This window comes from Gobio gobio (assembly GCF_949357685.1).
Source record: "Gobio gobio genome assembly, chromosome: 24".
Taxonomy (NCBI): domain Eukaryota; kingdom Metazoa; phylum Chordata; class Actinopteri; order Cypriniformes; family Gobionidae; genus Gobio; species Gobio gobio.
The window spans coordinates 13,357,543-13,384,445 of NC_137120.1; the positions used below are offsets into that span (position 1 = coordinate 13,357,543).

General features: G+C 41.1%; 3 protein-coding genes across 3 annotated transcripts; 1 reads left to right on the forward strand and 2 right to left on the reverse strand.

The window, feature by feature from the left end:
• Window positions 1-409: 409 nt before the first annotated feature.
• LOC307120154 (uncharacterized protein) lies at window positions 410-1,378 on the forward strand (the record flags this gene model as incomplete). The annotated part of the gene is made up of 1 exon (XM_079807041.1): window positions 410-1,378. One exon carries the CDS (start codon window positions 410-412, stop codon window positions 1,376-1,378), a length of 969 nt encoding a protein of 322 aa, XP_079663167.1.
• Window positions 1,379-1,863: 485 nt separating this feature from the next.
• Window positions 1,864-6,484, reverse strand: LOC307120377 (uncharacterized protein). Its single transcript, XM_079807395.1, has 2 exons — window positions 3,402-6,484; window positions 1,864-2,861 (listed from the first exon to the last, which is right to left on the reverse strand). The coding sequence occupies exons 1-2, from the start codon at window positions 3,571-3,573 to the stop codon at window positions 2,146-2,148; spliced, it is 888 nt and encodes a 295-aa protein (XP_079663521.1). The 5' UTR covers window positions 3,574-6,484; the 3' UTR covers window positions 1,864-2,145.
• A 4,497-nt stretch (window positions 6,485-10,981) lies between these two features.
• LOC307120369 (uncharacterized protein) lies at window positions 10,982-26,508 on the reverse strand. The gene is made up of 7 exons (XM_079807383.1): window positions 26,222-26,508; window positions 24,684-25,013; window positions 20,092-20,424; window positions 18,312-18,350; window positions 18,153-18,191; window positions 13,276-13,385; window positions 10,982-12,889 (listed from the first exon to the last, which is right to left on the reverse strand). The coding sequence occupies exons 1-7, from the start codon at window positions 26,265-26,267 to the stop codon at window positions 12,845-12,847; spliced, it is 942 nt and encodes a 313-aa protein (XP_079663509.1). The 5' UTR covers window positions 26,268-26,508; the 3' UTR covers window positions 10,982-12,844.
• Window positions 26,509-26,903: the final 395 nt, after the last annotated feature.

The following is a 26,903-nucleotide window of genomic DNA, read 5'->3' on the forward strand; positions in this document are numbered from 1 at the left end:
TTAAAAGATAAATAACCAATAAAACATTTCTTCATTCACACCCCCTGGTAGATATTTTATTTAATTATTTCTCCTGTATGACGCGCTGTATACAGTTCCTGCACGATTGATCTGGGACCTCTGAAAAGCAACTTTGATGGTAGCCTATTTTCACCTATGCAAAAATATTACAGAAATGATTAATATGAGGATGGTCAAAAATTAGTTTTTACAAGCATGTTGTTAAGAACTATTTAAATCTATTTCCATCAATGTAAGTAATTTATACATTAAAGATAAATTATTTGAATATGATATTCTTATTTTACTATTTAACAAAATAATTATAATACAAGTGTAACTTTTATATACTATTTATTAAACTTAATTTTTTATTTATACTAATGTTTAAACTATTTTCCTTAGGCTTATGGTTACACTTTGCTGCCAGGAGCCTACTGAACTGTCCATTAAGAAAACCGGAATAGCTTGGATGAAAATATTTGAAATGGAGGACCAAACCTTCAAAAGTCACATGCGAGTTAGCAAAGAACAGTTTCAGTACCTCTGCAGGAAACTGAAAGAACAGGGTCTCCATGAAAACCATCCAAAAGGAGGTCCAGAAAGGATTCCACTGGAGAAAAAAGTCTTAGTATTTCTGTGGTATCTGGCAAACCAGAACTCCTTTAGGGAGATATCGGATAAATTTGACATCAGTCAAGGAGCCGCACATAACGTTGTTCTAGACATGCTTGATAAGACATGTGCCCTTGCTCAGCAGTTCATCACATGGCCTAGTGAATGCCAGAAGATTGCTCAGGCAGCCCTGTTTCAAAGGATGTGTGGCATTGATGGCATTGTGGGTGCCATTGATGGTTGCCACATTCGAATTCAAAGACCACCAGTGAGGGGAGGTGACTATCTGAATCGTAAGGCCTACTACTCAGTCCTGCTACAAGGCATTGTGGATGACCTGGGAAGATTTATAGACATCTTAGCTGGGCCACCAGGACGAGTTCATGATGCTCGAATGCTTCGTGTTTCACCCTTCTACTCTACCTGGAGACAAAAGCTGGGGGAATACCAACTACTTGGAGACAGCGCTTATGTCAGCCACAGCTTCCCTTTTGTTGTCACCCCAAAACGAGACAACGGTACCCTAAGTGAAGATGACTTGTGCAGGAATGCAAAGATCAGCCGAGGGAGAGTAGTTGTTGAACAGGCATTTGGCCGTCTGAAATGCAAATGGAGACGTCTTCGTGACCTACAAAACTCCAGAATAGATGTAATCGTAAAAATAATTGTGGCTGCTTGCACACTACATAACATGTGCATTGGACAGGATAACACATGTGTAGAGCATCCACTAGGGTGCCCAAGGGCTGGGGATGACAATTAATTTCCCGTACACTACTTTTCCTAATGCAGATGTTTTTTGTTTACCATACAGGGATAGTGCACCCAAAAATAATTTACTCTCCCTCAAGTTGTCCAAAACCGGCATAAGTGTTTTTGTTCTACAGATATTTTGAAGAATGTCTATAACCAAACAGTTGTGGGGCACCATTGACTTTCAAAGTATGGACAAAAAGTGCTTTGTAAGTCAATGGTTCCCCACAAGTGTTTGGTTACAGACATTCTTCAAAATGTCATCTTTTGTGTAGAACAAAAACATTTATGCAGGTTTTAGAGAACTTGAAGGTGAGTAAATGATAAAACAATTAGCATTTTTGGGTGATTTATCCCTTTGATTTATGTTACATTACCAATGTTTTTATGTTCTGCTTTGCGAGTTAAGTTTTCTAGAACCATTGATTTCATGTTGACAATCTGCACAATTGTTAAATGAACAAAGCAGTCAGAATATAAGTTTTATGTTTTATTAATGCCATAACTGACAACATTCATAATAAGTGTCTCTTGAACAGTCCATTGTTTTCAATAAAAATAAAGTTTCTAAATTTTTATGAGGTACCTTCCAAAAAATATGTCTAATACAAATTAAGTGTGTTGGCTCCGCTGTAAGCATGACTCTTTAATATTAACTGTAAGTAAAAAAGAAGAAGCTCAAAATAGCTTATTTCATCATAAATAAACATATAAATAAGTTAATTACAACAAAACATTCTCACATTAATTGCAATAGTTTAGCACTAAACAAAACATTCATTTATCCTGGAATGTCTGCAGTAGTCTTTCAAATAGGGAATGGGTGGATCGAATTTGGTCGAGGACTTCATCATGCCTCCTTTGTGCAGCAGCTTCAGACTCTCTGAGGAATTCAAGCATTTCTCCCTTTGCTTTTCTTTTGCGTCTGACATTAGGGAGAGTTGTGTCAGTGGCTCCTTGAGATAAAGGTGAGGTTGATGGACTCTCTGGATCAGAGGACAGTGCAGCAGCAGAAATGCAGGCTGCGTGAGATGAACCTGCATCAGCAGAGGGGCTGAAGGATGCTGTTGCCGAGTGTCGGATCTCTACTCCCATTGCAGTGCCAACAACAGGGAAATCGATGTCATGGTTTCCCCCAATAAGCTCCTCCATCTCTTTAAAGAACTGAAATTTCATAGTTGCTTTACCTGTTGAAGCATTGTTATCCTTTGTCTTCTTATAGCCATCTTCAAGCGTCGACCATTTTCTAGCAACCTTTTCCACCTCAAATTTCTGATGAAACTGGTTGCTTAACTTTGTTGCAATGTTCTGCCAAAACACCTTCTTTTTTCCCCGTCCCATTTTCACTCTTGAATTCAGTTCAGATAGGGTTTTTGGGAGATCTGCATGGTCCTTCATCAAATGCTGCCGCAGAAGGTCGATTAAGAAGAGAGTTTGATCTCTACTAAATCCTTGATTTGAAGGCAGGCCCACTTCTGCAGTATTTGTTTCACCTATTTAAGGAAACACAGACACACAATATTTAAATTAATGGTTTCAATATAATTTATACCATTCCATTGTAATAGTGTACTATATAATATTTTTATATACTTCAATAATATAATGTAAAATGATCTTTCAGAAATCATTCTAAACTGATTTATTATCAACTGATTCCTTAAGAATCATGTGACAATGAAGATTGGAGTTATGGCTGATGAAAAATCAGCTTTGCACAACAGAAATAAAGTAGGCTATATTAAAATACAAAACCCTTATTGTATACAATAAAATATGACATTGTATCATAATACAATTTCACATTGCAATACACATTTCATATTAGGCTTTTATCAAATAAAATGCAGGCTTGATGAGCATAAACGTCGTTCAAAAACAACAAACATTTTTATGTTTCCAAACTTTTGCCTGGTACTGTATATGGGTTGGTGGGAATAAGATTCATCGAAATTATCATATACAATCACTGTTTAATATATCATGATACAAAACAAAATCATGATTCATTTTGTTATAAATGCTACACCTACTTTCAGAGCTGCTGTTTGTGGATGTTACAGGTATAACGTGGAGAGCAGTGGTGAAATCTGCATCAACATAGAGAGTGGGTTCTCCTTCCCGCTGATACAGTGTTTGTGTGATCGGCTGAGTCATTTCCCGGTCCCAGAAAATCATAGTATCACTTGCAAACACTAGCAGCATAACACAAAAGCATATTGTTTATAATCACATTCTAGGGGTGTGTGACGGTACACAAAACTGACAGTTCGGTACGAGTGTGGTACAGCAGTTTTAAAAAATTGCTTTTTATTTATTTACTGAAAAAAATTGTCTGTCCTTAAATTAATTAAATTATATCTAACGGTTTCTTAAAGACAATGCTGAAAACTATATAGGGAGCCCTTACTTACACAGTACTGTAAATTAATATTAAAGGTTAACAACAGAGCCCAAACTATTAGCCTAAATTTAGTTGCTATTTATGTTTAGATATAATAATCAACACTTATAAGCTTCACATAAGGCTGTTTTAGCATTAACTTCTAAATCTAATATATATTTTTTCCACCAATTAGTTGTTAAAATCTAATCATTTATACACAGTGGCTGTCATTTTCATTACATTTATTTAAACATACATTAACAAGACATCACTAACAGTAGAATATAATGAATATATGGGTACTAAATATTAGTCTAATATATATTCAGCGAAAGAGTTGATTTCTCTAGTGAACTCACAGCTGTGGACACTGAATGACTGCCTGAGGTAAATGTGATGCTACGTGACATTGCTTACAAGCTGTTTTATTGTCTTTCCGCGGTTGAAACACCGATTGAGCGCTTACACGACATATGATACATTTCAGTAAGTTGTAATGTATCCTCAACATACCTTAAGAGATGTTATTTTATGTTTATTCTTTAGGAAGAGATGATCGCGCTCACTCGCGCGCCGCCGCTTGAAGTGGAACTGACGCGTCTATACAGCACCTATACAGTCATGTCACATTAAAGACCGTCAAAACGGCATTTATCGTTTGAATTTCATGATAAAAATCGACTGAATACTTAATAAACGGATTGACGTGTGATCCGCGCTTAAAACAAGCCAACCGTTAAAGATTGCATTCGGAACCGTTCGGTAGGCTATGCGCGCACCAAGCCGAAAGCCCTGTACCGAAATGGTTCGATACGAATACGTGTAAGTTACCGTTACACCCCTATCACATTCACAATAAAGTTATAATGTACACAAGATAAGGTTGCTTACAAACTAAAATGGTAATAGTTTGCAACCATACATCCTACTGTATTGTAGCCTACTTTTACCACACTATAGATAGTCAGCTTGCTGACTATTCTGGAATGATGGTCAAATACATGCTATTTTCGCGGTGTTTAAAATACACAATATGCTTCAAATGATTATTAATTTATTTAAATATGTACTACTTTAACGACAAGACAAGGCAATGAAACTGTTACGGAAAAAACTAATAAAACATACCTGCCACGGCAGAAATTCGTCTCCCGTCCGCCATTTTTAACGGTTATGCCACGCCCATCTCGGGAACTTGGGTATCAAAATAATTTCCGAACTTCCCAGTGGTAAACACGACATCAGAGGGCGTTCATGTGCAATTTTTACCTCGGAAACTCGTATTTACGATAATTCCGATAGCACGTGAAGGCAGCATAAGACCCACTCTCGCAAGGTTAGTCAGATTAATTCTTCTTCAGCGACTTGCAATCGTTGAGCTCCGGATCGAAGCCTGCCGTCGACACGCATCCAGCGGAACACGCAGCCTGAGGACGTCGGATTCTCCGCCTTCAGCCTGCCTTCCAGCTGCGCCATCCGGCACCATATCCTTTATACCTTCTGTTTTTCAGAAACATTTAAAAAGAGCCGAGACTTTGATACAAATGTCTCGTTCCTGCGCCTCGTGCAGAGGTTTCATTGCGGACGAGGATCGGCACATCATCTGCGTGTCATGTCTCGGACGAGACCACACGCAGACTGCACTCAACCAGGGCGGCTGCCCTGAGTGCGACGAGCTGGCGCTGCAGACCCTTCGGGCTCGGCTCGCCAGCTTCGACTCGGATCCCGTCCCGTGCTCCCAGCCTCTAGAGCCACGGAAGAAAAAACGTCGCGACCAGAGGCCACCGGAGCGCTCTGACGAGCACACGCCGGGCATGTCCCCGCGTGCCTCGCCATCGCCCGTGTTGTTCGTCGACGAGCAGCACAGCTCCCCTCGCATGGCGGCTGCTGCTGTTTCGTTCGGCGGACCGGAGGAGGAAGAGGATGACAGCCTTTCCCTTGCTGCATCCGGAAGCGGGTGGTCGGACGCCGCCTCGGAGCACGCCACTTCGACGCGGACGGCTAGCGGCGTCATAACCTCAGTCGACGCTGAGCTTATGCGCTTGCTCACCAAGGCCGTGGACGACCTCGGCATTGACTGGTCTCAGCCCGAGGAGCCCACGAGAAGCCGACTGGATGAGTGGTATTTCGAGAACCGCCGTCAACCGACCGCTCAAAGACCCGCTCCCTTCTTTCCAGAAGTCCACGAGGAGCTAACAAAATCGTGGAAGGCGCCATTTTCATCTCGCGCCAGATCCTCTTTTTCTCCAGCGCTCTCGATAGTCGATGGCGCTCAGAAAAAAGGATATCAAGCCTTTCCTCCCCTCGAGGAGGCTGTCGCTGCACACCTTTGCCCGCCCTCCGCCAGAGGATGGCAGTCAAAGACCGTGCACCCTTCCAAGGCCTGCCGCACTACGTCCAGCCTCGCCGGTCGAGCATTCGCCTCCGCCGGCCAGGCGGCGTCAGCGCTACACTCCATGGCGGTTCTTCAAGTCTTCCAGGCCAAACTCCTCCGTTCCCTGGACGAGTCTGTGCCTGATAACGAGGCTCTGAAGGATCTGCGCGGCGCCACTGACTTGGCCCTGCGCGCCACCAAGGCCAATGCTCAGGCGATTGGCAGATGCATTGCCAGCCTGACGGTGTTGGAGCGCCATTTATGGCTTAACTTAACGGAGATGAAGGACACGGACAAGACCGCTTTCCTGGACGCGCCCATTTCGCCTTCAGGATTGTTTGGTTCCGCCGTGGTTGGGTTCACGGAGCGCTTCACTGAGGCACAGAAAGCTTCGCAGGCAATGCGACATTTCCTGCCCAAGCGTTCCAGCTCCTCCGCTAGCCGTCAAGCTAAAGCTGGACCAGCCCAGCCCACCAAGGCACCGCCTTCAGCTCGCCAGCCTCACGCGGCTTCCAAGCCCGGTCAGCGCTCCCGCTCTACGAGCCGCAGCAGACCGCCGGAGCGTCGAGGTCCACGACCCAGCAATGTGTCGAAACCTGAGCCTCCGAAGCCGTCCTAGCCAGAGGTATGAAGAGAAGGCGGATAGTGCCCGCTTCGGCCGGTGCACCGCCTCGCTCTCTTCCAAAACGTTCCCCAGCTCCCTTCAAGGCGGCCGGGAACGCCACATTCACAGCCAACGAGCCCGCAAGCAAGCGCGCTCGCCTGTACACAAACGCCGTTTTCACGGCGACCCATATGAGTCACAAAAAGAGCTTTTTCTCTGTAGGCAGTGTGCCAGCATTAAAGCATGTACCCCTACACTCAAGCACTCCCCCATGTTCCCCAGCCCCCTGCACTCAGGTGGCTGGAAACATTATTCTCACAGTCAACGAGCCCGCACTCAAGCGCGCTCGCCTGTACACAAGCACCAATCCTCTATGTCCCCCGGCCCCCTGCACTCAGGCGGCGGGAAACAATTCCCTCATAAGCGCCAGCTTAGCGCAAGGTTATCGGGCCACCGAGTCCCTGTTACTCAGCGACTCGCCCCACAGATTAATTCAGCCCCTGGCTTCGAAGGCCGAGGCCTGGCGGGCCATTCCCGGCATTTCGAAATGGGTGTTGAACATAATAGAACGAGGTTACTCGCTACAGTTTGCTCGCAGACCACCGCGCTTTCGCGCCGTGGAAGAGACAACGGTGAGAAGCGACAAAAGTCACGTGCTTCGAACCGAGATATCAAAACTGTTAATAAAGGGAGCGGTAGAAGCCGTACACCCCTCACAGAGCGAGTCAGGCTTTTACAGCCGTTACTTCCTTGTTCCAAAAAAGGACGGTGGTCTAAGACCCATCCTAGACCTCAGACATTTGAACAAAGCCCTTATGAAGCGCCCGTTCAGAATGTTGAGAATGAAACAAATCCTCGCGCACATTCGCCCGGGAGATTGGTTTTTCACTGTGGATCTAGAGGATGCCTATTTTCACATACAAATAGCCCCCCATCACAGGCCATTCTTGAGATTCGCCTTCGAGGGGAAAGCATACCAATACAAGGTGCTACCTTTTGGTCTATCTCTAGCCCCTCGCACGTTTACAAAGTGCATGGAAGCGGCGCTAACCCCGCTGAGGCTTCGGGGAATGAGAATTCTCAACTATCTCGACGACTGGCTTATAATAGCTCAGTCAGAGATACAGTTATTAAACCACAGATCTTGGCTTCTCAACCATTTACAATGCTTGGGACTCAGAATCAACGTGGCAAAGAGTTTATTGTCTCCCACACAGAAAGTTTCGTTTCTGGGAACAGTATTGGACTCGCTGCAGATGAGCGCGCGGCTGACGTCACAGCGCGCGCTCTCTGTTCGGAAACGAGCGGTTTCCCTCAGGTCCGGTGCACACATTCCTCTCAAAAACTTTCAGAGGATGTTGGGTTTCATGGCCTCGGCGGCGCCAGTTCTCAGACTGGGTCTGTTGCACATGCGCCCCCTACAGCGCTGGCTGAATCGCCGCGTTCCAGCTCACGCATGGCTTTCGGGCCGACTGCAAATCAAGGTAGACCACAGCTGTGTGTTAGCTCTGGCTCCTTGGAAAAATCCCGTCTGGTACAAGACGGGTGTGAGTTTGGGCACTGTTACGAAGTGGAAAGTTATCTCGACAGATGCATCCAACCTAGGTTGGGGAGCCCTTCACGAGGGCAGGCCGATCTCCGGTCTCTGGTCAGACTCGGAGAAGAGCCTTCATATAAACTGTCTAGAGATGAAAGCGGTCACGATATCGCTAAGAGCTTTCCTTCCGTACATAAAATACCACCATGTCCTGATCCGAACGGACAGCAGGTCGGTGGTAGCCTATATAAATCGCCAAGGCGGTCTGAGATCTATCGATCTGCACTCAATGGCGGAAGAAGCCCTAATATGGGCAGAGCACAATCTGAGCTCGCTAAGAGCGACTCACGTGCCAGGCATTCTGAATTTGGGTCCGGACATGCTGTCCAGGGGCAAAGTGTCCCCGGCAGAGTGGTCTCTTCACCCAAATATAATTCAGATAATTTGGGGCAAGTTTGGAGAGGCAAAAGTGGATCTTTTCGCCTCACAAGACAATGCTCAATGCCGAATATATTTCTCCAAGCACGAGGATGCGTTGGCCCACGAATGGCCCAACCTTCCCCTTTATGCGTTTCCCCCAATCTCAATGTTACCTCAGGTCATAGAGAGGATCAGGGAGAGCAAATGCGCTGTGCTTTTAATAGCCCCGCTTTGGAGAAATCAACCTTGGTTCTCACTGCTGAGTCAGATGTCAGATACAGCTCCGTGGCCGATCCCGCTGAGGAGAGACCTCCTCATGCAGGCGGAACGGCAGATCTGGCATCCCCGTCCCGATCTATGGGCGCTTCATGTTTGGCCCATCAACGGGTACATGAGAACCTTTCTGAAAGCGTAATGAATACTATTACTGAAGCTAGAGCCCCCACAACTAGGCGGCTCTATTCAGGCAAATGGTCAGTCTTTTCAGACTGGTGTAAAGCGCGAAGTCTGACCCCACATGATTGTGCAGTGTCAGAGGTGCTTACATTTTTACAAGAGCTTCTGGACGCGGGTCGCTCCCCCTCCACGCTCAAAGTTTATGTGGCTGCTATAGCAGCGTATCACATTCAAGTGAACGGACTGTCACTAGGGAAGAGCGATCTCATTGTTCGCTTCCTTAAAGGGGCTAGAAGGCTTCACCCACCTCGCCCCCCTTCAGTCCCTATATGGGACCTGTCCAAGGTCCTGGATGCCATGAAGAGCTCTGCATTTGAGCCTCTGCATTCTGTGAGCTTAAAGCTCATGTCACTTAAGACCGCTTTTCTGCTAGCGATTGCATCAGTTAAGCGAGTGGGTGATCTGCACGCGCTCTCTGTGAGCGCCTCGTGTCTGGAATTTGGGCCAAACGACTCCAAAGTCGTCCTCAAACCAAGACATGGATATGTACCTAAAGTGCTTTCAACTCCGTTCAGAGCACAGGTCATTTCACTTTCGGCACTTTCATCACAGTCAGATGAAATAGATGCTAATTTGCTCTGTCCTGTCAGAGCGCTGAGAATATACATAGAGCGTTCCGCTGCTTACAGGCAAACTGAACAGCTCTTTGTATGCTTTGGCGGACGCACCCGAGGGTGCGCGGTTACAAAGCAGACCCTGTCACGGTGGATAGTGGATGCTATCTCACTGGCCTATGAGTCTAAAGATCTCAGTTGCCCCTTAGGCATTAAAGCCCATTCTACTAGAGGCATGGCCTCTTCGTGGGCTTGGTCTACTGGCATTTCTCTGAATGATATCTGTGCGGCGGCAGGCTGGGCCTCCCCGTCCACTTTTATCAGATTCTATAATTTAGATGTTCCGGCTTTACAAGCTGGGCTTCTTGCTGTATGAACAGATTTAACCCCTTATGGCTCGATAAGTCCGGCCTGGGTTGAATATTGTTAAGTTATAAGCATATTCCTTATATGGCCCGAAGTATCTGGCCACTCATTATTCCTGACCCGATTATGTCCGGTCTATACTTATTGCACGAATATCGTGTTCATTCTCATGAGGGCCTGACTCAAGGTCTGGCCCATTCTGAATTATTGATATCATACTACGGGCTCACCTAGGTTGGCCTGGGTTTGGTGTCGTCGGCTTTAGAGCCGTTAAGCAAGCACTGCGTTTTGCATTGGTCCCCCATAGCGTTTTAGCAAAACGCAATACGAGAGTACTCTCGTAAGGGAACGTCTCGGTTACTAACGTAACCTCGGTTCCCTAAGATGAGGGAACGAGTATTGCGTTTTGCTTGCCATGCTTGCTCACTTGCTCAGGAGTCGCTTCAGTCGATTAACCTGACTAACCTTGCGAGAGTGGGTCTTATATACCCTAGGCTATGCAAATTATGTTGCCCCTTGTGGCGGGAGTTTGGAAGGACCTGATTGGTCCGTCCCGCCCCACGGTCTCGCTATAGGTTGCTGCAGTTGCAGCGGCACAGCCAATCAGCACGCAGTTGCTTCCTGCTGAGAGTTGTGCAGCTGCACTGCGTATAAAAGGTATTTTTGGATAAAAATTTGCTTCAATATCTCGAGGAAAGGAATTCCCCCATAGCGTTTTAGCAAAACGCAATACTCGTTCCCTCATCTTAGGGAACCGAGGTTACGTTAGTAACCGAGACGTTCTGTCCAGCAGAGGTCACGTGTGGCGTTTCGGGAACTTCGAAACAGTGAATCATTTTGTGAAGCAGTTGGTTCAATTGATTCGAAGCTTTCCCATCTCAACCATTCAACTCCGCAAGTTTTTACTATCTCACCCCGCCCCTTGAATCTTGAACTCGAGGAGTCACCATAATAGAACACCCATTGGTTAAACAGATTTCCAATAAAATAAATAAATACAATTTCCTGTAATTTTCCCCAACATTTCAACATCATTAAAACTTTGTACACATTAAACATTATATGAATCACTTCCAATATTCAAATACACTTGTTCACCAAATAACTTTTATAAAGCTCTTCTTTTCAATACAGAAAAAAAAAACTCCCATAAAGACCTAAAAAAATAAAACCTTAAATTTGGAAGGGCTCTGCAAAAATAATAATTAAAAAAAAATCTGGGTATAACGGCAAGCACTACAATTAGTTCTACAAATATTTTCAAGTACAACTTAAAAGAGAGTGGTAAAGGTCTGTGGAACAAAAGAAGGCTTACGACCAGGCAAGAAGTAGGCCTATCAGCTTTCCAGCACTGGAGAGAACTCAAGGAGCGCTAAGGCCTGCAATCGGATGCAGAGGTTGCTTTATTTATTTCTCGATAGGCGAGTAACATTGATTTTGTTTTGTTTCACAGAACTATATGCTGGCTTTTGCTTGTGTGTCATGTTCGCTTAATTGTCCATTTGCGATCGTCGTTCACTTCAGCGATGATAAAGACCCATTCATTTACCCATTCATCCTGTAGCCTAACGTTAAATCACTGTCTGTTTCAAGCGTCAGCTCCTCAAATGTGTCTGAAAAGTAAGACAATAAACTCCTAATGTATGTTTGTTTCCTTTGGTTCCTCTTTTCGTGATCGATATAACCCTCTAATCTGGTCATAAGCACAGCACATTCCGCCATAAAGCTGATTTATACTTCTGCGTCGGACCTACGCCGTATCCTCTACGGCGCAAGTTACGCGTTGGTTTTCATTTATACTTCTGTGTTGTTGTCTGCGTCAATGTGCGGATATTGAAACAGCGGATCTGTTTTTATTCATTAACATAAAGAATCTCTGCACTACAAAATATTGTGTTATATAGCAGATATAAGGATGAAACTATCATCCCATTTCTGGACACACACACACTTCTATCGCAGATTTTTTTATTTATTTATTGACCTGAGGGAGGGGTTCTGGCAGACCAATCACAGCGCTTGCGGTCCGCGTAGAATTGACGCGTTGTTACATTTTTGGAGAGGTGCGCGTCAGGGTACGTGGTACGCGCGCATCACACAGCCTACGGCGTAGCTACAGCGTACACTTGACGCAGAAGTATAAATTGGCCTATAGTTGTTGCCTGCGTTGCGTACGTTGGTGTGGGCGGAGCTATCAAAATGGGGCGAGACCCTTTTTGGTGGCGTGATTGTTTTGTTGATTTGAAATATATTCATCGGTTACCAGAAAGCACTTACCCCACCTTTACGTATTTAGAGTTCCCACTCTCACCGATTCAACATGCTGAATCGGTCAAATTACAGCCGAAGTGAGACTGGTGTGTGGAATACGCCTCAGAAACTAGCCCGACGTTGACTGATGGCTGACTGTCGGCTTGGTGTGTCCAAGCCTTAAAACTCTTGGACGTATTTTAAAGAGTATCCTGTGAGCTTTGCATACTTTATTAAAAAAATTAAGCGTTTGCCACATGACGACTTTCTTCTTCCATGAGAGGGTTTGGCATCACGGCATTTACAGGCAGACAGTTAAAGAACGCGACACACATAGAATTCAACCAATCAGATGAGGACTTCGAAACCAATTCCAATTTTGTGTGCCATATGCATCAGACGTTCAGCCAACGTAACATGACATCTGTGGCAGAGACTATGATGTCCCAGTGGTGGGTGGATTAATGTCTTGTCTCATAAAAGTGAACTCATCTTCTGCTGCTCATTTACTCCATCCAATCCTCTTTACTCAACAGTGCCATTGAAACAGTCTCTGATTCATTCCCTCAGTTCCCTGATGAATATGAAATACAGAGAAAATGAAAGAAATGAAAAACAATACCACAAATGTCAACAACACTGGAAGAAAAAAAAAATCCAGTTTTAGGCCAATGAGCAAACTTCTTTGAAACTTTTTATATACACTCAATGACCACTTTTTTAGTTACAATTGCTCATTGATGCAAATATCTGATCAGCCAATCATAATGCAGCAATGTAATGCATGAAATTAGGAAGGCATAGTCAAGATGTTCAGTTACTGGTTAGACCAAACTTCTGATTTGACCATGATGTTGTGACTTTGACCATGCCATGGCATTTCATGATATTACAGATTTACACTCTATTGTAGAACAATAACGTTCATTTTTCTCTTGCTGTATCAGCTGTAATACTTACCATATGCCTTTGTTTGTGCTGATAGTAAAAAAAACAGACAGCAGCTGCAAACACCAGCAGCAGAACAACAACTATTCCTGCTACAGCACCTGGAGACAGACCTGTAACAGCTGAAGAGAAACAGTCTCTATAACAGATCTATAACATACACTATAAACACCAGCACTATATAACCTGAGTGAAGATCTGATACTGTAATGATAAAGACAGACATTAGTGTGTGTGTGTCTGATCTATAACACACACTATAAAACATCAGCACTATATGACCTGAGTGAAGATCTGATACTGTAATGATAAAGACAGACATTAGTGTGTGTGTGTGTGTGTGTCTGATCAATAACACACACTATAAACATCAGCTCTATATAACCTGAGCGAAGATCTGATACTGTAATGATAAAGACAGACATTAGTGTGTGTGTGTGTGTGTCTGATCAATAACACACACTATAAACATCAGCTCTATATAACCTGAGTGAAGATCTGATACTGTAATGATAAAGACAGACATTAGTGTGTGTGTGTGTGTGTGTGTGTCTGATCAATAACACACACTATAAACATCAGCTCTATATAACCTGAGCGAAGATCTGATACTGTAATGATGAAGACAGACATTAGTGTGTGTGTGTGTGTGTGTGTGTGTGTGTGTGTGTGTGTGTGTGTCTGATCTATAACACACACTATAAACATCAGCTCTATATAACCTGAGCGAAGATCTGATACTGTAATGATAAAGACAGACATTAGTGTGTGTGTGTGTGTCTGATCAATAACACACACTATAAACATCAGCTCTATATAACCTGAGCGAAGATCTGATACTGTAATGATAAAGACAGACATTAGTGTGTGTGTGTGTGTGTGTGTGTGTGTGTGTGTGTGTCTGATCTATAACACACACTATAAACATCAGCTCTATATAACCTGAGTGAAGATCTGATACTGTAACGATAAAGACAGACATTAGTGTGTGTGTGTGTGTGTGATCTATATTACACACTATAAACATCAGCACTATATAACCTATGAAGATCTGATACTGTAATGATAAAGACAGACATTAGTGTGTGTGTGTGTGTGTGTGTGTGTGTGTGTGTGTGTGTGTGTGTGTGTGTGTGTGTGATCTATAACACACACTATAAACATCAGCACTATATAACCTGAGTGAAGATCTGATACTGTAATAATAATGACAGACATTAGAGTGTGTGTGTGTGTGTGTGTGTGTGTGTGTGTGTGTGTGTGTGTGTGTGTGTGTGTGTGTGTGTGTGTGTGTGTGTGTGTGTGTGTGTGTGTGTGTGTGTGATCTATAACACACACTATAAACATCAGCTTTATATAACCTAAGTGAAGATTTTATACTGTAATGATAAAGACAGACATTAGTGTGTGTGTCTGATCTATAACACACTATAAACATCAGCACAATATAACCTGAGTGAAGATCTGATACTGTAATGATAAAGACAGACATTAGTGTGTGTGTGTCTGATCAATAACACACACTATAAACATCAGCTTTATATAACCTGAGTGAAGACCTGATACTGTAATGATAAAGACAGACATTAGTGTGTGTGTGTGTGTGTGTGTGTGTGTGTGTGTGTGTGTGTGTGTGTGTGTCTGATCTATAACACACACTATAAACATCAGCTTTATATAACCTGAGTGAAGACCTGATACTGTAATGATAAAGACAGACATTAGTGTGTGTGTGTGTGTGTGTGTGTGTGTGTGTGTGTGTGTGTGTGTGTGTGTGTGTGTGTGTGTGTGTGTGTGTGTGTGTGTGTGTGGGCATGTTTTCGTGAAATATCAGGACACAAATGTGTATAATGACATGGGTATGACATAGGTATTACAAAAAGAGGGTGAAATATGAGGACGTTCCCCATGTCCTCACTTTCAAAATGCTTATAAATCACACAGAATGAGGTTTTTTTCACAGAAAGTGAACTGCACAGTCTCCTGTGAGGGTTAGGTTTAGGGACAGGGGCAGTGTAAGGGGATAGAAAATACGGTTTGTACGGTATAAAAACCATTACGCCTATGGAATGTCCTCACATTTCACAAAAACAAACATGTGTGTGTGTGTGTGTGTGTGTCTGATCTAAAACACACACTATAAACATCAGCACTATATAACCTGAGTGAAGATCTGATACTGTAATGATAAAGACAGACATTAGTGTGTGTGTGTGTGTGTGTGTGTGTGTGTGTGTGTGTGTGTGTGTGTGTGTGTCTGATCTAAAACACACACTATAAACATCAGCACTATATAACCTGAGTGGTGATCTGATACTGTAATGATAAAGACAGACATTAGTGTGTGTGTGTGTGTGTGTGTGTGTGTGTGTGTGTGTGTGTGTCTGATCTAAAACACACACTATAAACATCAGCACTATATAACCTGAGTGAAGATCTGATACTGTAATGATAAAGACAGACATTAGTGTGTGTGTGTCTGATCTATAACACACACTATAAACATCCGCACTATATAACCTGAGTTATGTACTTAGTTAGGTACTTGTTAATTAGCATTATGAAATAAAGTGGTGCAAGTATGACGTCACTTTGTAGGCCAACCGGCAGTTCACATCGCACTGGTTCCCTCGAGGAAAAGCCCAATAGGATTATTGGCTTTTGGATTATCACAAAAAAAGCTCTGTAATCAACAAAAGTTTATGAAACCATTATTTTTCTTCAAGATAATTATCACAGATGAACACGACTTTTATTATTTTTGAAGCCTGCAGTCGCCAGAAGTGAAAAGCTAAAAGCTATGAAATATACCTTAATTAAACGTCACCATTATTAAGCTTCCGACAACTGTTCAGTGTTTATCTAAAAACATTTTCCCAGAATGTTTGAGTTGGACTAGTTTATAAGAGCTCAATTTAGAACATAATGAGGCTGTAAAAGCGGACTGGGGTAACCTGTTCTGCGTGATGACGTTAAATCTCCCTGACAGTTTCTGTAATCCCATTTAGCCACTTCTAAGGAAACGCCCTTTTCAAGACATATAACAGCTTAAAAAAATCATGAGGGGGTAGGCTAATACTGATGTAGTTTATGTCCGCACTATATAACCTGAGTGAAGATCTGATACTGTAATAATAAAGACAGACATTAGTGTGTGTGTGTGTGTCTGATCTATAACACACACTATAAACATCAGCACTATATAACCTGAGTGAAGATCTGATACTGTAATGATAAAGACAGACATTAGTGTGTGTGTGTGTGTCTGATCTATAACACACACTATAAACATCAGCACTATATAACCTGAGTGAAGATCTGATACTGTAATAATAAAGACAGACATTAGTGTGTGTGTGTGTGTGTGTCTGATCTTTAACATACACTATAAACATCAGCTTTATATAACCTAAGTGAAGATTTTATACTGTAATGATAAAGACAGACATTAGTGTGTGTGTGTGTCTGATCTATAACACACACTATAAACATCAGCACTATATAACCTGAGTGAAGATCTGATACTGTAATGATAAAGACAGACATTAGTGTGTGTGTGTCTGATCAATAACACACACTATAAACATCAGCTTTATATAACCTGAGTGAAGACCTGATACTGTAATGATAAAGACAGACAATAGTGTGTGTGTGTGTCTGATCTATAACACACACTATAAACATCAGCTCTATATAACCTGAGTGAAGATCTGATGCTGTAATGATAAAGACAGACATTAGTGTGTGTGTGTCTGAACTATAACACACACTATAAACATCAGCTCTATATAACCTGAGTGAAGATCTGATACTGTAATAATAAAGACAGACATTAGTGTGTGTGTGTGTGTGTGTGTGTCTGATCTATAACATACACTATAAACATCAGCTTTATATAACCTAAGTGAAGATTTTATACTGTAATGATAAAGACAGACATTAGTGTGTGTGTGTGTGTCTGATCTATAACACACACTATAAACATCAGCTCTATATAACCTGAGTGAAGATCTGATACTGTAATGATAAAGACAGACATTAGTGTGTGTGTGTGTGTCTGATCTATAACACACACTATAAACATCAGCACTATATAACCTGAGTGAAGATCTGATACTGTAATGATAAAGACAGACATTAGTGTGTGTGTGTCTGATCAATAACACACACTATAAACATCAGCTTTATATAACCTGAGTGAAGACCTGATACTGTAATGATAAAGACAGACATTAGTGTGTGTGTGTGTCTGATCTATAACACACACTATAAACATCAGCTCTATATAACCTGAGTGAAGATCTGATGCTGTAATGATAAAGACAGACATTAGTGTGTGTGTGTCTGAACTATAACACACACTATAAACATCAGCTCTATATAACCTGAGTGAAGATCTGATACTGTAATGATAAAGACAGACATTAGTGTGTGTGTGTCTGAACTATAACACACACTATAAACATCAGCTCTATATAACCTGAGTGAAGATCTGATACTGTAATGATAAAGACAGACATTAGTGTGTGTGTGTCTGATCTATAACACACACTATAAACATCAGCTCTATATAACCTAAGTGAAGATTTTATACTGTAATGATAAAGACAGACATTAGTGTGTGTGTGTGTCTGATCTATAACACACACTATAAACATCAGCTCTATATAACCTGAGTGAAGATCTGATACTGTAATGATAAAGACAGACATTAGTGTGTGTGTGTGTCTGAACTATAACACACACTATAAACATCAGCTCTATATAACCTAAGTGAAGATTTTATACTGTAATGATAAAGACAGACATTAGTGTGTGTGTGTGTCTGAACTATAACACACACTATAAATATCAGCACTATAAAACCTGAGTGAAGACCTGATACTGACCTGAAGACATACCAGGATCTGGATTTGGTTGATTTGATACTGTAATGATAAAGACAGACATTAGTGTGTGTGTGTGTGTGTGTGTGTGTGTGTGTCTGATCTATAACACATCCTATAAGCATCAGTACTATATAACCTGAGTGAAGATCTGATACTGACCTGAAGACAGACCAGGATCTGGATTTGGTTTATCTGATACTGTAATGATAAAGACAGTCATTAGTGTGTGTGTGTGTGTGTGTGTGTGTGTGTGTGTGTGTGTGTGTGTGTGTGTGTGTGTGTGTGTGTGTGTGTGTGTGTGTGTGTGTGTGTGTGTGATCTATAACACACACTATAAACATCAGCACTATATAACCTGAGTGAAGATCTGATACTGTATTGATAAAGACAGACATTAGTGTGTGTGTGTCTGATCTATAACACACTATAAACATCAGCACTATATAACCTGAGTGCACCACACCTTTTTAAAACATGATTGTCTTGACAGAACAAGCAAATTGTGTTATCATTGGTTTTGTACACAGAATGGTTTCTCTGTTGTGATGTTACATTTCCCTTTGGAACTGGATTAACAAAATTTGTAGCAAAACTGTTTCCCTTGAATGTCTTGCTAGGTTTCACTGCACTTGGTCCTGAATCCTGAATGCATCCAAATACAGGATCTGATGCCATCTTTGCCTATTGTTCGATGAAGTCCACAATGTGTGAGAATTTAGCTCTACCATGCATGGTAGTTTACAGCTTGAGATGTTGCCCTATTAAAAAAGTTTTTACGCTCGCATGAGGTGTGTGGTATTGGTGCAACTGTGTTACATGTATTGCGGTATTTTGGATAGTAAAAAGACTACAAGGTGTTTTTTCAGGCAATTCGAATAAGGACATGCAAAACAGCTATGGAAACGACGTAAAAGTACGCAAAAGACAATCATTCTTTAAAGATGACGCGCTATGCTTGGACAGAAGACAAGACAGAGTTCTTCATTAAAATCATAAAAGACTGGATTTTAGACAACAAATAGATTCCACAAATTATCATTAAGACCTTGAAGCATATGAGGGAAAAACACCCACAAACACCCCATACGTGGCTACTCCCAAGTATAAGGTGCTTTCCATGCCATTAATGCTTGGATAACATGCACGTCTCCTTCAATTAAAACTAATGTCTAGTGCGGTGACTGGGATATACGTAAACATGTGTTGGCATAATTTTTGGAATGACTTATCGCGAGAGGGAAAAAAAACGTTTTAGTCGCATTACATCGGTTAATGGAAACGCCATCATTTCGCAATAGTTTCTTATCGACATTTGGAAAAATATCACAAAAGTTTTGCGCAAATTTGTAATGGAAACGCAGCTACAGATGATTGTTGTTTGGACTTTTCTGGATTACAATCTGCCATCAAAATGATTTAATTATTCCGGCTGCTGTGAGAAAAGGCTATAAATGATCCGCCACCTGCAGCATCCTCACATGCGATACTACTACTAGCCGGACTCCTTCTATAGCTCCTTTTAGACCACGTATATAGACGTGACGTAATAAAGCAAAGACGAACAGCGCCATGCTCGAATTTCCTGCGGAAACTCACCTGTACCACTCAAATTATAACACATTATTACAAATAATATAATCGGGCTAAGATAAGGAGATCATTTTAAACACTGGTTGGTTATGTACTTGCTCAAAATTTGATTTTGGTTAATCTTTAACCAAAAAAAGTTACAGACTGCAGCTTAAACATTTTCAACAATTAACTTTAACAGTTAACATTTTTATCAGAAGCTTGACAACAGCCTTTATCACAGATGTAATGCATTCTATGACAGATAACAGGCTGTTTTTGCTAATTAAAGACCTGAGGAAGAAGTTTTGTGCTCTGAAATAAAATAAAATAAAAAAGATCAGCATTTCCAATGTTTTGAGTTACTCACCATTGACAGAAACATTGAATCTCTTGTATATCGTCTGTTTGCTGCTGCTGCTGATCTTCACTGTAAAAAGCTCAGAGTCTGTGGTTCTGGTGTTGTTGATGATCAGAGATCCAGTCTGATCATTCAGCTTTAGTCTGCCTTTGAATCTCTCATCAGTCTCATATAATGTAGAGCTCTTGGTCTCTATATCACGTTTAGCGATGAGTTTTCCTTCAACTCCAAACCTCCACACTATCAGCTCATTTCCGTGTGCTTCAGTCACATCAGTCTGAAGAATGACAGAATCTCCCCACATTACGCTCTTCATTTCAAAATCAATGACAGGTGGAGAGTCTGAAAGAAACAGATTCACAGACAGAACACTGTTACTGACAGAACTGAAATTCAGATCAGGTGTTTGTCTAGGTTCACTGCATAATAAACAAATACATTTCTAACATTTATAAAAAATTATTGATCCTGATTTGGAACTTTTAATACAGCTGTAAATAAAGAATCTGGCCAAACTGTGTGTAATTTAAGTCACTTCTGAACTTCTGAATGTCTTTGTAAAACAGTAGTAGGTTAGCAGCATCACAGTCACCATTATGTTTTTTTCTGTCACAGCTAGGTCAGAGTAAAGGGTCAAATGTCAAAGATAGATGAAAATAGATTTAGGAGGAGTTGTTTTGACACCTTTAAAGGATTAGTTCACTCAAAAATGAAAATTTCCTGATAATTTTATGTCTAATGTTACCCCTGCAGAGTAAAGCAGGGGTCTCAAACTCATTTTACCTGGGGGCCGCTGGAGGTAGACTCTGGGTCAGGCTGGGCCGCATCAAGTATTCCACATAAAAAGTGTTTTTAAGTATTCCAAAAAAAAGTAGCACAACTGATCCAATCTTCTCAATCCGTAATCAGGTCAAACAGAACAGTGAGCAAAATTCTAGGTCTAATTCTAGTTGGGAAATAATCTTTTTGGGACTATTTGTAAACTATATTTGCATTAATTTGTGTCAAATATAGGCCTATTATTAGTCCCGATATTCTTTGCATGAATGAGTGAATAAATACATAGATCCGCATATTACTTACAGATTCCCTAGTGGTCTGGTGGTAGAATTTTTGTCAACCGTGTCTAAGGTTCCGGGTTCTAATCTGCTCTCATATAGTTTTTCTTAATTAAAATCAAAGATGTTCATCAATGATTGTATAATAAGACCATGGACACGTTTGCATTTTTGTTTTGTGATTTCACCGGAATAGAGTCTAATAGAGTCTCTAATAGAGAATAGAGAGAATAGAGTCTCTAATAGAGAATAGAGTCTCTCTCAGCAACGGCATTAAGCAATAGATTGACGCGCTGGTCTGTGTGTGAAGACTTTGCAGTGTGCAAGAGCCAAAAGAGAACGTAAATCCCGCCTACTTTGATTTGATTGGCCATCTCAATCATTTTGACATTGATGAGCGCTGTTCGACCACATTCGTTTCAACTGTCTGATCAGCTTCGTCCGTCTGTTCCTGTCAATCATGCCGTGTCAACCAATTATACTGCACGAGGGAGGGGTGAGCCAACTCTCTCTTTCTCACTCTCTCACACACACACACACACACACACACACACACACACACACACACACACACACACACACACAAAGGAGGCAGCAATCGCGGCAAACGATTCAGCAAAAAGGTGCTTTTCAGAGCAACACGCGGGCCGAACTGACACTTAACTTTGATGTCAAGAAGGGGGCCACAAAATATCATTGTGCGGGCCGCAAGTGGCCCGCGGGCCGCAAGTTTGAGACCCCTGATTTAAAGCATTAAAATGAAAGCATCTTGTTGTCAATAGGGGCACAACTTTATTAAACTCTCCTATGGGTCGTTTTTCATGAATTAAAATGAAAGTGTGCTGTTGTCGATAGGGGCGCAACTTTAGTAAACGCTCCTATGGGTCGTTTTTTATTAATTAAAATGAAAGTGTCCTGTTGTCGATAGGGGCGCAACTTTAGTATACACTCCTATGGGTCGTATTTCATGAATTAAAATGAAAGTGTGCTGTTGTCGATAGGGGCGCAACTTTGTAAACACTCCTATGGGTCGTATTTCATGAATTAAAATGAAAGTGTCCTGTTGTCTATAAGGGCACAACTTTAGTAAACACTCCTATGGGTCGTATTTCAGGGAAGTGACAAACAACCTATATAGGCGTTTTTGTTGGAGGACATGTAGCAACTAACAAGTCCAAATAAATGCAGTTTCAAAGCGCTTCAATATATATACACTGGGAGAACAAGAATTTGATACACTCCCGATTTAGCTTTTCCTACTTACAAAGCATGTAGAGGTCTGTAATTTTGATCATAGGTACACTTCAACTATGAGAGACGGAATCTAAAACAAAAATCCAGAAAATCACATTGTATGATTTTTTTTATAATTAATTTGCATTTCATTGCATGACATAAGTATTTGATCACCTACCAACCAGTAAGAATTCCGGCTCTCACAGACCTGTTAGTTTTTCTTTAAGAAGCCCTCCTGTTCTCCACTCACTACCTGTATTAACTGCACCTGTTTGAACTCGTTACCTGTATAAGACACCTGTCCACACACTCAATCAAACAGACTCCAACCTCTCCACAATGGCCAAGACCAGAGAGCTGTGTAAGGACATCAGGGATAAAATTGTAGACCTGCACAAGGCTGGGATGGGCTACAGGACAATAGGCAAGCAGCTTGGTGAGAAGGCAACAACTGTTGGCGCAATTATTAGGAAATGGAAGAAGTTCAAGATGACGGTCAATCTCCCTCGGTCTGGGGCACCATGCAAGATCTCACCTCGTGGGGCATCAATGATCATGAGGAAGGTGAGGGATCAGCCCAGAACTACACGGCAGGACCTGGTCAATGACCTGAAGAGAGCTGGGACCACAGTCTCAAAGAAAACCATTAGTAACACACTATGCCGTCATGGATTAAAATCCTGCAGCGCACGCAAGGTCCCCCTGCTCAAGCCAGCACATGTCCAGGCCCGTCTGAAGTTTGCCAATGACCATCTGGATGATCCAGAGGAGGAATGGGAGAAGGTAATGTGGTCTGATGAGACAAAAATAAAGCTTTTTGGTCTAAACTTCACTTGCCATGTTTGGAGGAAGAAGAAGGATGAGTACAACCCCAAGAACACCATCCCAACCGTGAAGCATGGAGGTGGAAACATCATTCTTTGGGGATGCTTTTCTGCAAAGCGGACAGGACGACCTCACTGTATTGAGATGGATGACAGATCTTGGTCAACAACCTCCTTCCCTCAGTAAGAGCATTGAAGATTGGTCGTGGCTGGGTCTTCCAGCTTGACAACGACCCGAAATACACACAGCCAGGGCAACTAAGGAGTGGCTCAGTAAGAAGCATCTTAAGGTCCTGAAGTGGCCTGAAGGATCTGGAGAAGGTCTGTATGGAGTGGGCCAAAATCCCTGCTGCAGTGTGTGCAAACCTGGTCAAGAACTACAGGAAACGTATGATCTCTGTAATTGCAAAGAAAGGTTTCTGTACCAAATATTAAGTTCTGCTTTTCTGATGTATCAAATACTTATGTCATGCAATAAAATGCAAATTAATTACTTAAAATCATACAATGTGATTTTCTGGATCTTTATACAATATACAAATAATAACTAATAAAGGAAATAATATGAATAAAGACATTATCATAAACATTGACCATTTTGGATACACCATTAGTGGATCTAGAATCTAAGGATGAGCAACATTTACATTCTTTCATTTAGAAGACACTTTGATATAAAGGAATAAAAATATGTACAAATAAAAGTAAAGGTTTTTGTGTTATAGCCTCCAAAACTTTTCACTGTGACTGTGATGTGTTTACACAGTAATATAACAGTAAATCGAGCAATATTTTGTATATGTTGAAGTAAAAAAAATTACATTTACAACATTAAACTATAGACCAATCAGGCATAACATTATGACCACCTTCCTAATATGTTGTTGGCACCCTGACTGGTCTGCTATACACAAACTGTGATGCACTGTGTATTCTGACACCTTTCTATCAGAACCAGCATTAACTTCTTGAGCAATTTGAGGTACAGTAGCTCGTCTGATTGACCGGACCACACGGGCCAGCCTTCTCTCCCCACATGAATCAATGAGCCATGGCCGCCCATGAGGGTTGCCGGTTCAACACTGCTCCTTCCTTGGAGCACTTTTGATAGATACTGACCACTGAAGACCGGGAACACCCCACAAGAGCTCTAGCCATCACAATTTGGCCCTTGTCAAAGTCGCTCAAATTCTTACGCTTGCCCTTTTTTCCTGCTTCTAACACATCAACTTTGAGGACAAAATGTTCACTTGCTGCCTAATATATCCCACCCACTAACAGGTGCCGTAATGAAGACATAATCAGTGTTCATAAAGTTATGCCTGATCGGTGTATAACAACTCTAATACAACGACAGAGGCAGTAACAGCAAATGTTTACATCTTTCTGTATTCTGACCAACATAGTCATCAAAACGTTCATAGAAAGCTAAGAATTTTTATTTTTATTTTTTTGTGAGTAAATGGAAAAAAAGTGTACTCACAGTAGACAGTAACACTGAATGTCATCCATAAGGTCCCAGTGCTGTGGTCGATCTTGAGTTGATAATGTCCAGAGTGTTTGGTTCTCATGTTGTTGATGGTCAGAGATCCAGTCAGATGATTCAGCTGCAGTCTGCCTCTGAATATCTCAGTGAGATGGGGATATGAGATCTCATTTCCAACAGCTTCCGCAATGACTTGACCATTATCTCCAAACCCCCACTGTATCAGAATAATTCCCTGTATTTGAGTGAGATCAGGGTTTAGAGTGATAGAATCTCCCTCCATCACTGACTCTGACTTCAGTCTATCCTCATCAACACCAATCACTCCTGTAGAACAACCAGAAACAGTTTCTCAGAGATTAAACTCATATAACACTGCTGATGATGTTAGTGAACAGACTTATAGTCGGTAACTGAGATCAGTTTGGTCTTTTAAACACAATTTGACTTATTCAGCTTTAAATACAGAACAGTCTTGATAAAGTAATGAGAAAATATCATGTTAGTGGATCTAGAATCTAAGCATGAGCCACATACAAATGAGAGATATTTTTTAAAAAATCAGTGAAAATGATTTTTGAGGAACTGATTTTTTGTTGTTAAATATCAATCCAGTTGAGTTCACTAGTTTTGGATCGATAAACATCAGACCAGAACTGATTACTGATCTCTAAAAGAGAATCAATTAAAATCACCTGTTTTTCTCATACCCTCCTTTTTTAGGGCATTTTATATTACAATTCATTACAGCTCTAACAGTTAGAAGACTAAAACCACCATCATCTCGACCTGTTTAATATTAAGTATTTTTTACCGTCAACCCTTGTTACCCTGACAGCCAAGGAAAGTGAAATATACTTTTTATATATTATTAAATTGTACATGATAATAAATAAATAAATAATAAAAATAACAGCTATTTAAAATAAACTTTACCTATTATCATAGAATAATACGTTGTTCACAGTTTTTTTCCAGACAAAACTATATTCATAAAATATGTAAATATTTTAGTCTTTTCAACTTTGTGCATATTAGCATTGTGAAATATTAGTAATCTAATCCATAAAAGCAAGGTAATTGGTTCGATTCCCAAGTAATGAACGAACTGGAATGCAGCTAAACCTTGAAGACACTGCAAGATGATTAGCCTAGTTTAAAAACGTAATTATTCTTAGAAAATAATTTATGACTTAACCAGACTTAAAACTTATTTGAGGTCTTCAGTGAATGGTTTACCACCAAACTAAATGCCATTACCATTATCATTCAACGTTTTAAATTCCCACCAAGCATAGGGTATATCTGTTTTTGAACGTGTTGTAGGCTATACTTAAAATATATCCTAGGCTACATGTGCTTCTGTCTTGAAAAACGTGACGGAAACAAACGAGTAATTGCAAAAGTGAAGGAGGATGTGTAACTCCTCTGAACTAATGTTATTAGCGTACAATATTATAATAATGAACTACATGCCTAAGACAACATCAGCAAATGTGAAATGTAACGAAAGTGAACAGAAATCACACACTTACCGCGCATTAAAAATAAAAACGGAAAGATTTTTAAAGTTCTCTTCATAGTGTTGTTGTGTTTCAATATTCTATACTATAATCATGGAAGAAACAGGCTTGCGTGTAGTTCATAAACTCTCAGCTTTACTTTCGATTGTCCCGCAACCACACCCACAAAACTATGAGGAACAGGGCCCGTATTTATCAAGCATCTGAGAATTACTCACAACACTGCTGAGAATTGACTTAAGAGTAAAAAAAATCTTGGCTCAAAGCTGCACTTAAAAGTTAGTTATCAAGAATCTCAACTGTAAGTGAAGTGTAGGCATAGGCGGAGTTTGGGGGAGGCAAAAAAAATGCGATCATGATTCATGTAATTCATAAATGAATGTGACGACGAGGCAAAAAAGTTTACATTTTCTACATATTATATTAAGAGTGAACTCTTTTGAAATAAAATATTTGCAAATAGTTTAAATTGATTACTTCAAAAACTTCAATTAGACCTAGGACTTTACCATTCATATTTATTTATTTATTCAATCCATTTAATCCTTTAATTATTCAATTCCTTTTTTATTATTATTATTATTATCAGGGTGCGATTTGTGAAAAAAAAAAAAAAAACAGAAGGGGATACTTTTTAAAAGTTTTTTTTCCTTTAAAATCACACAGTGGAGCTATAGACAATTGTTTTGGCAGC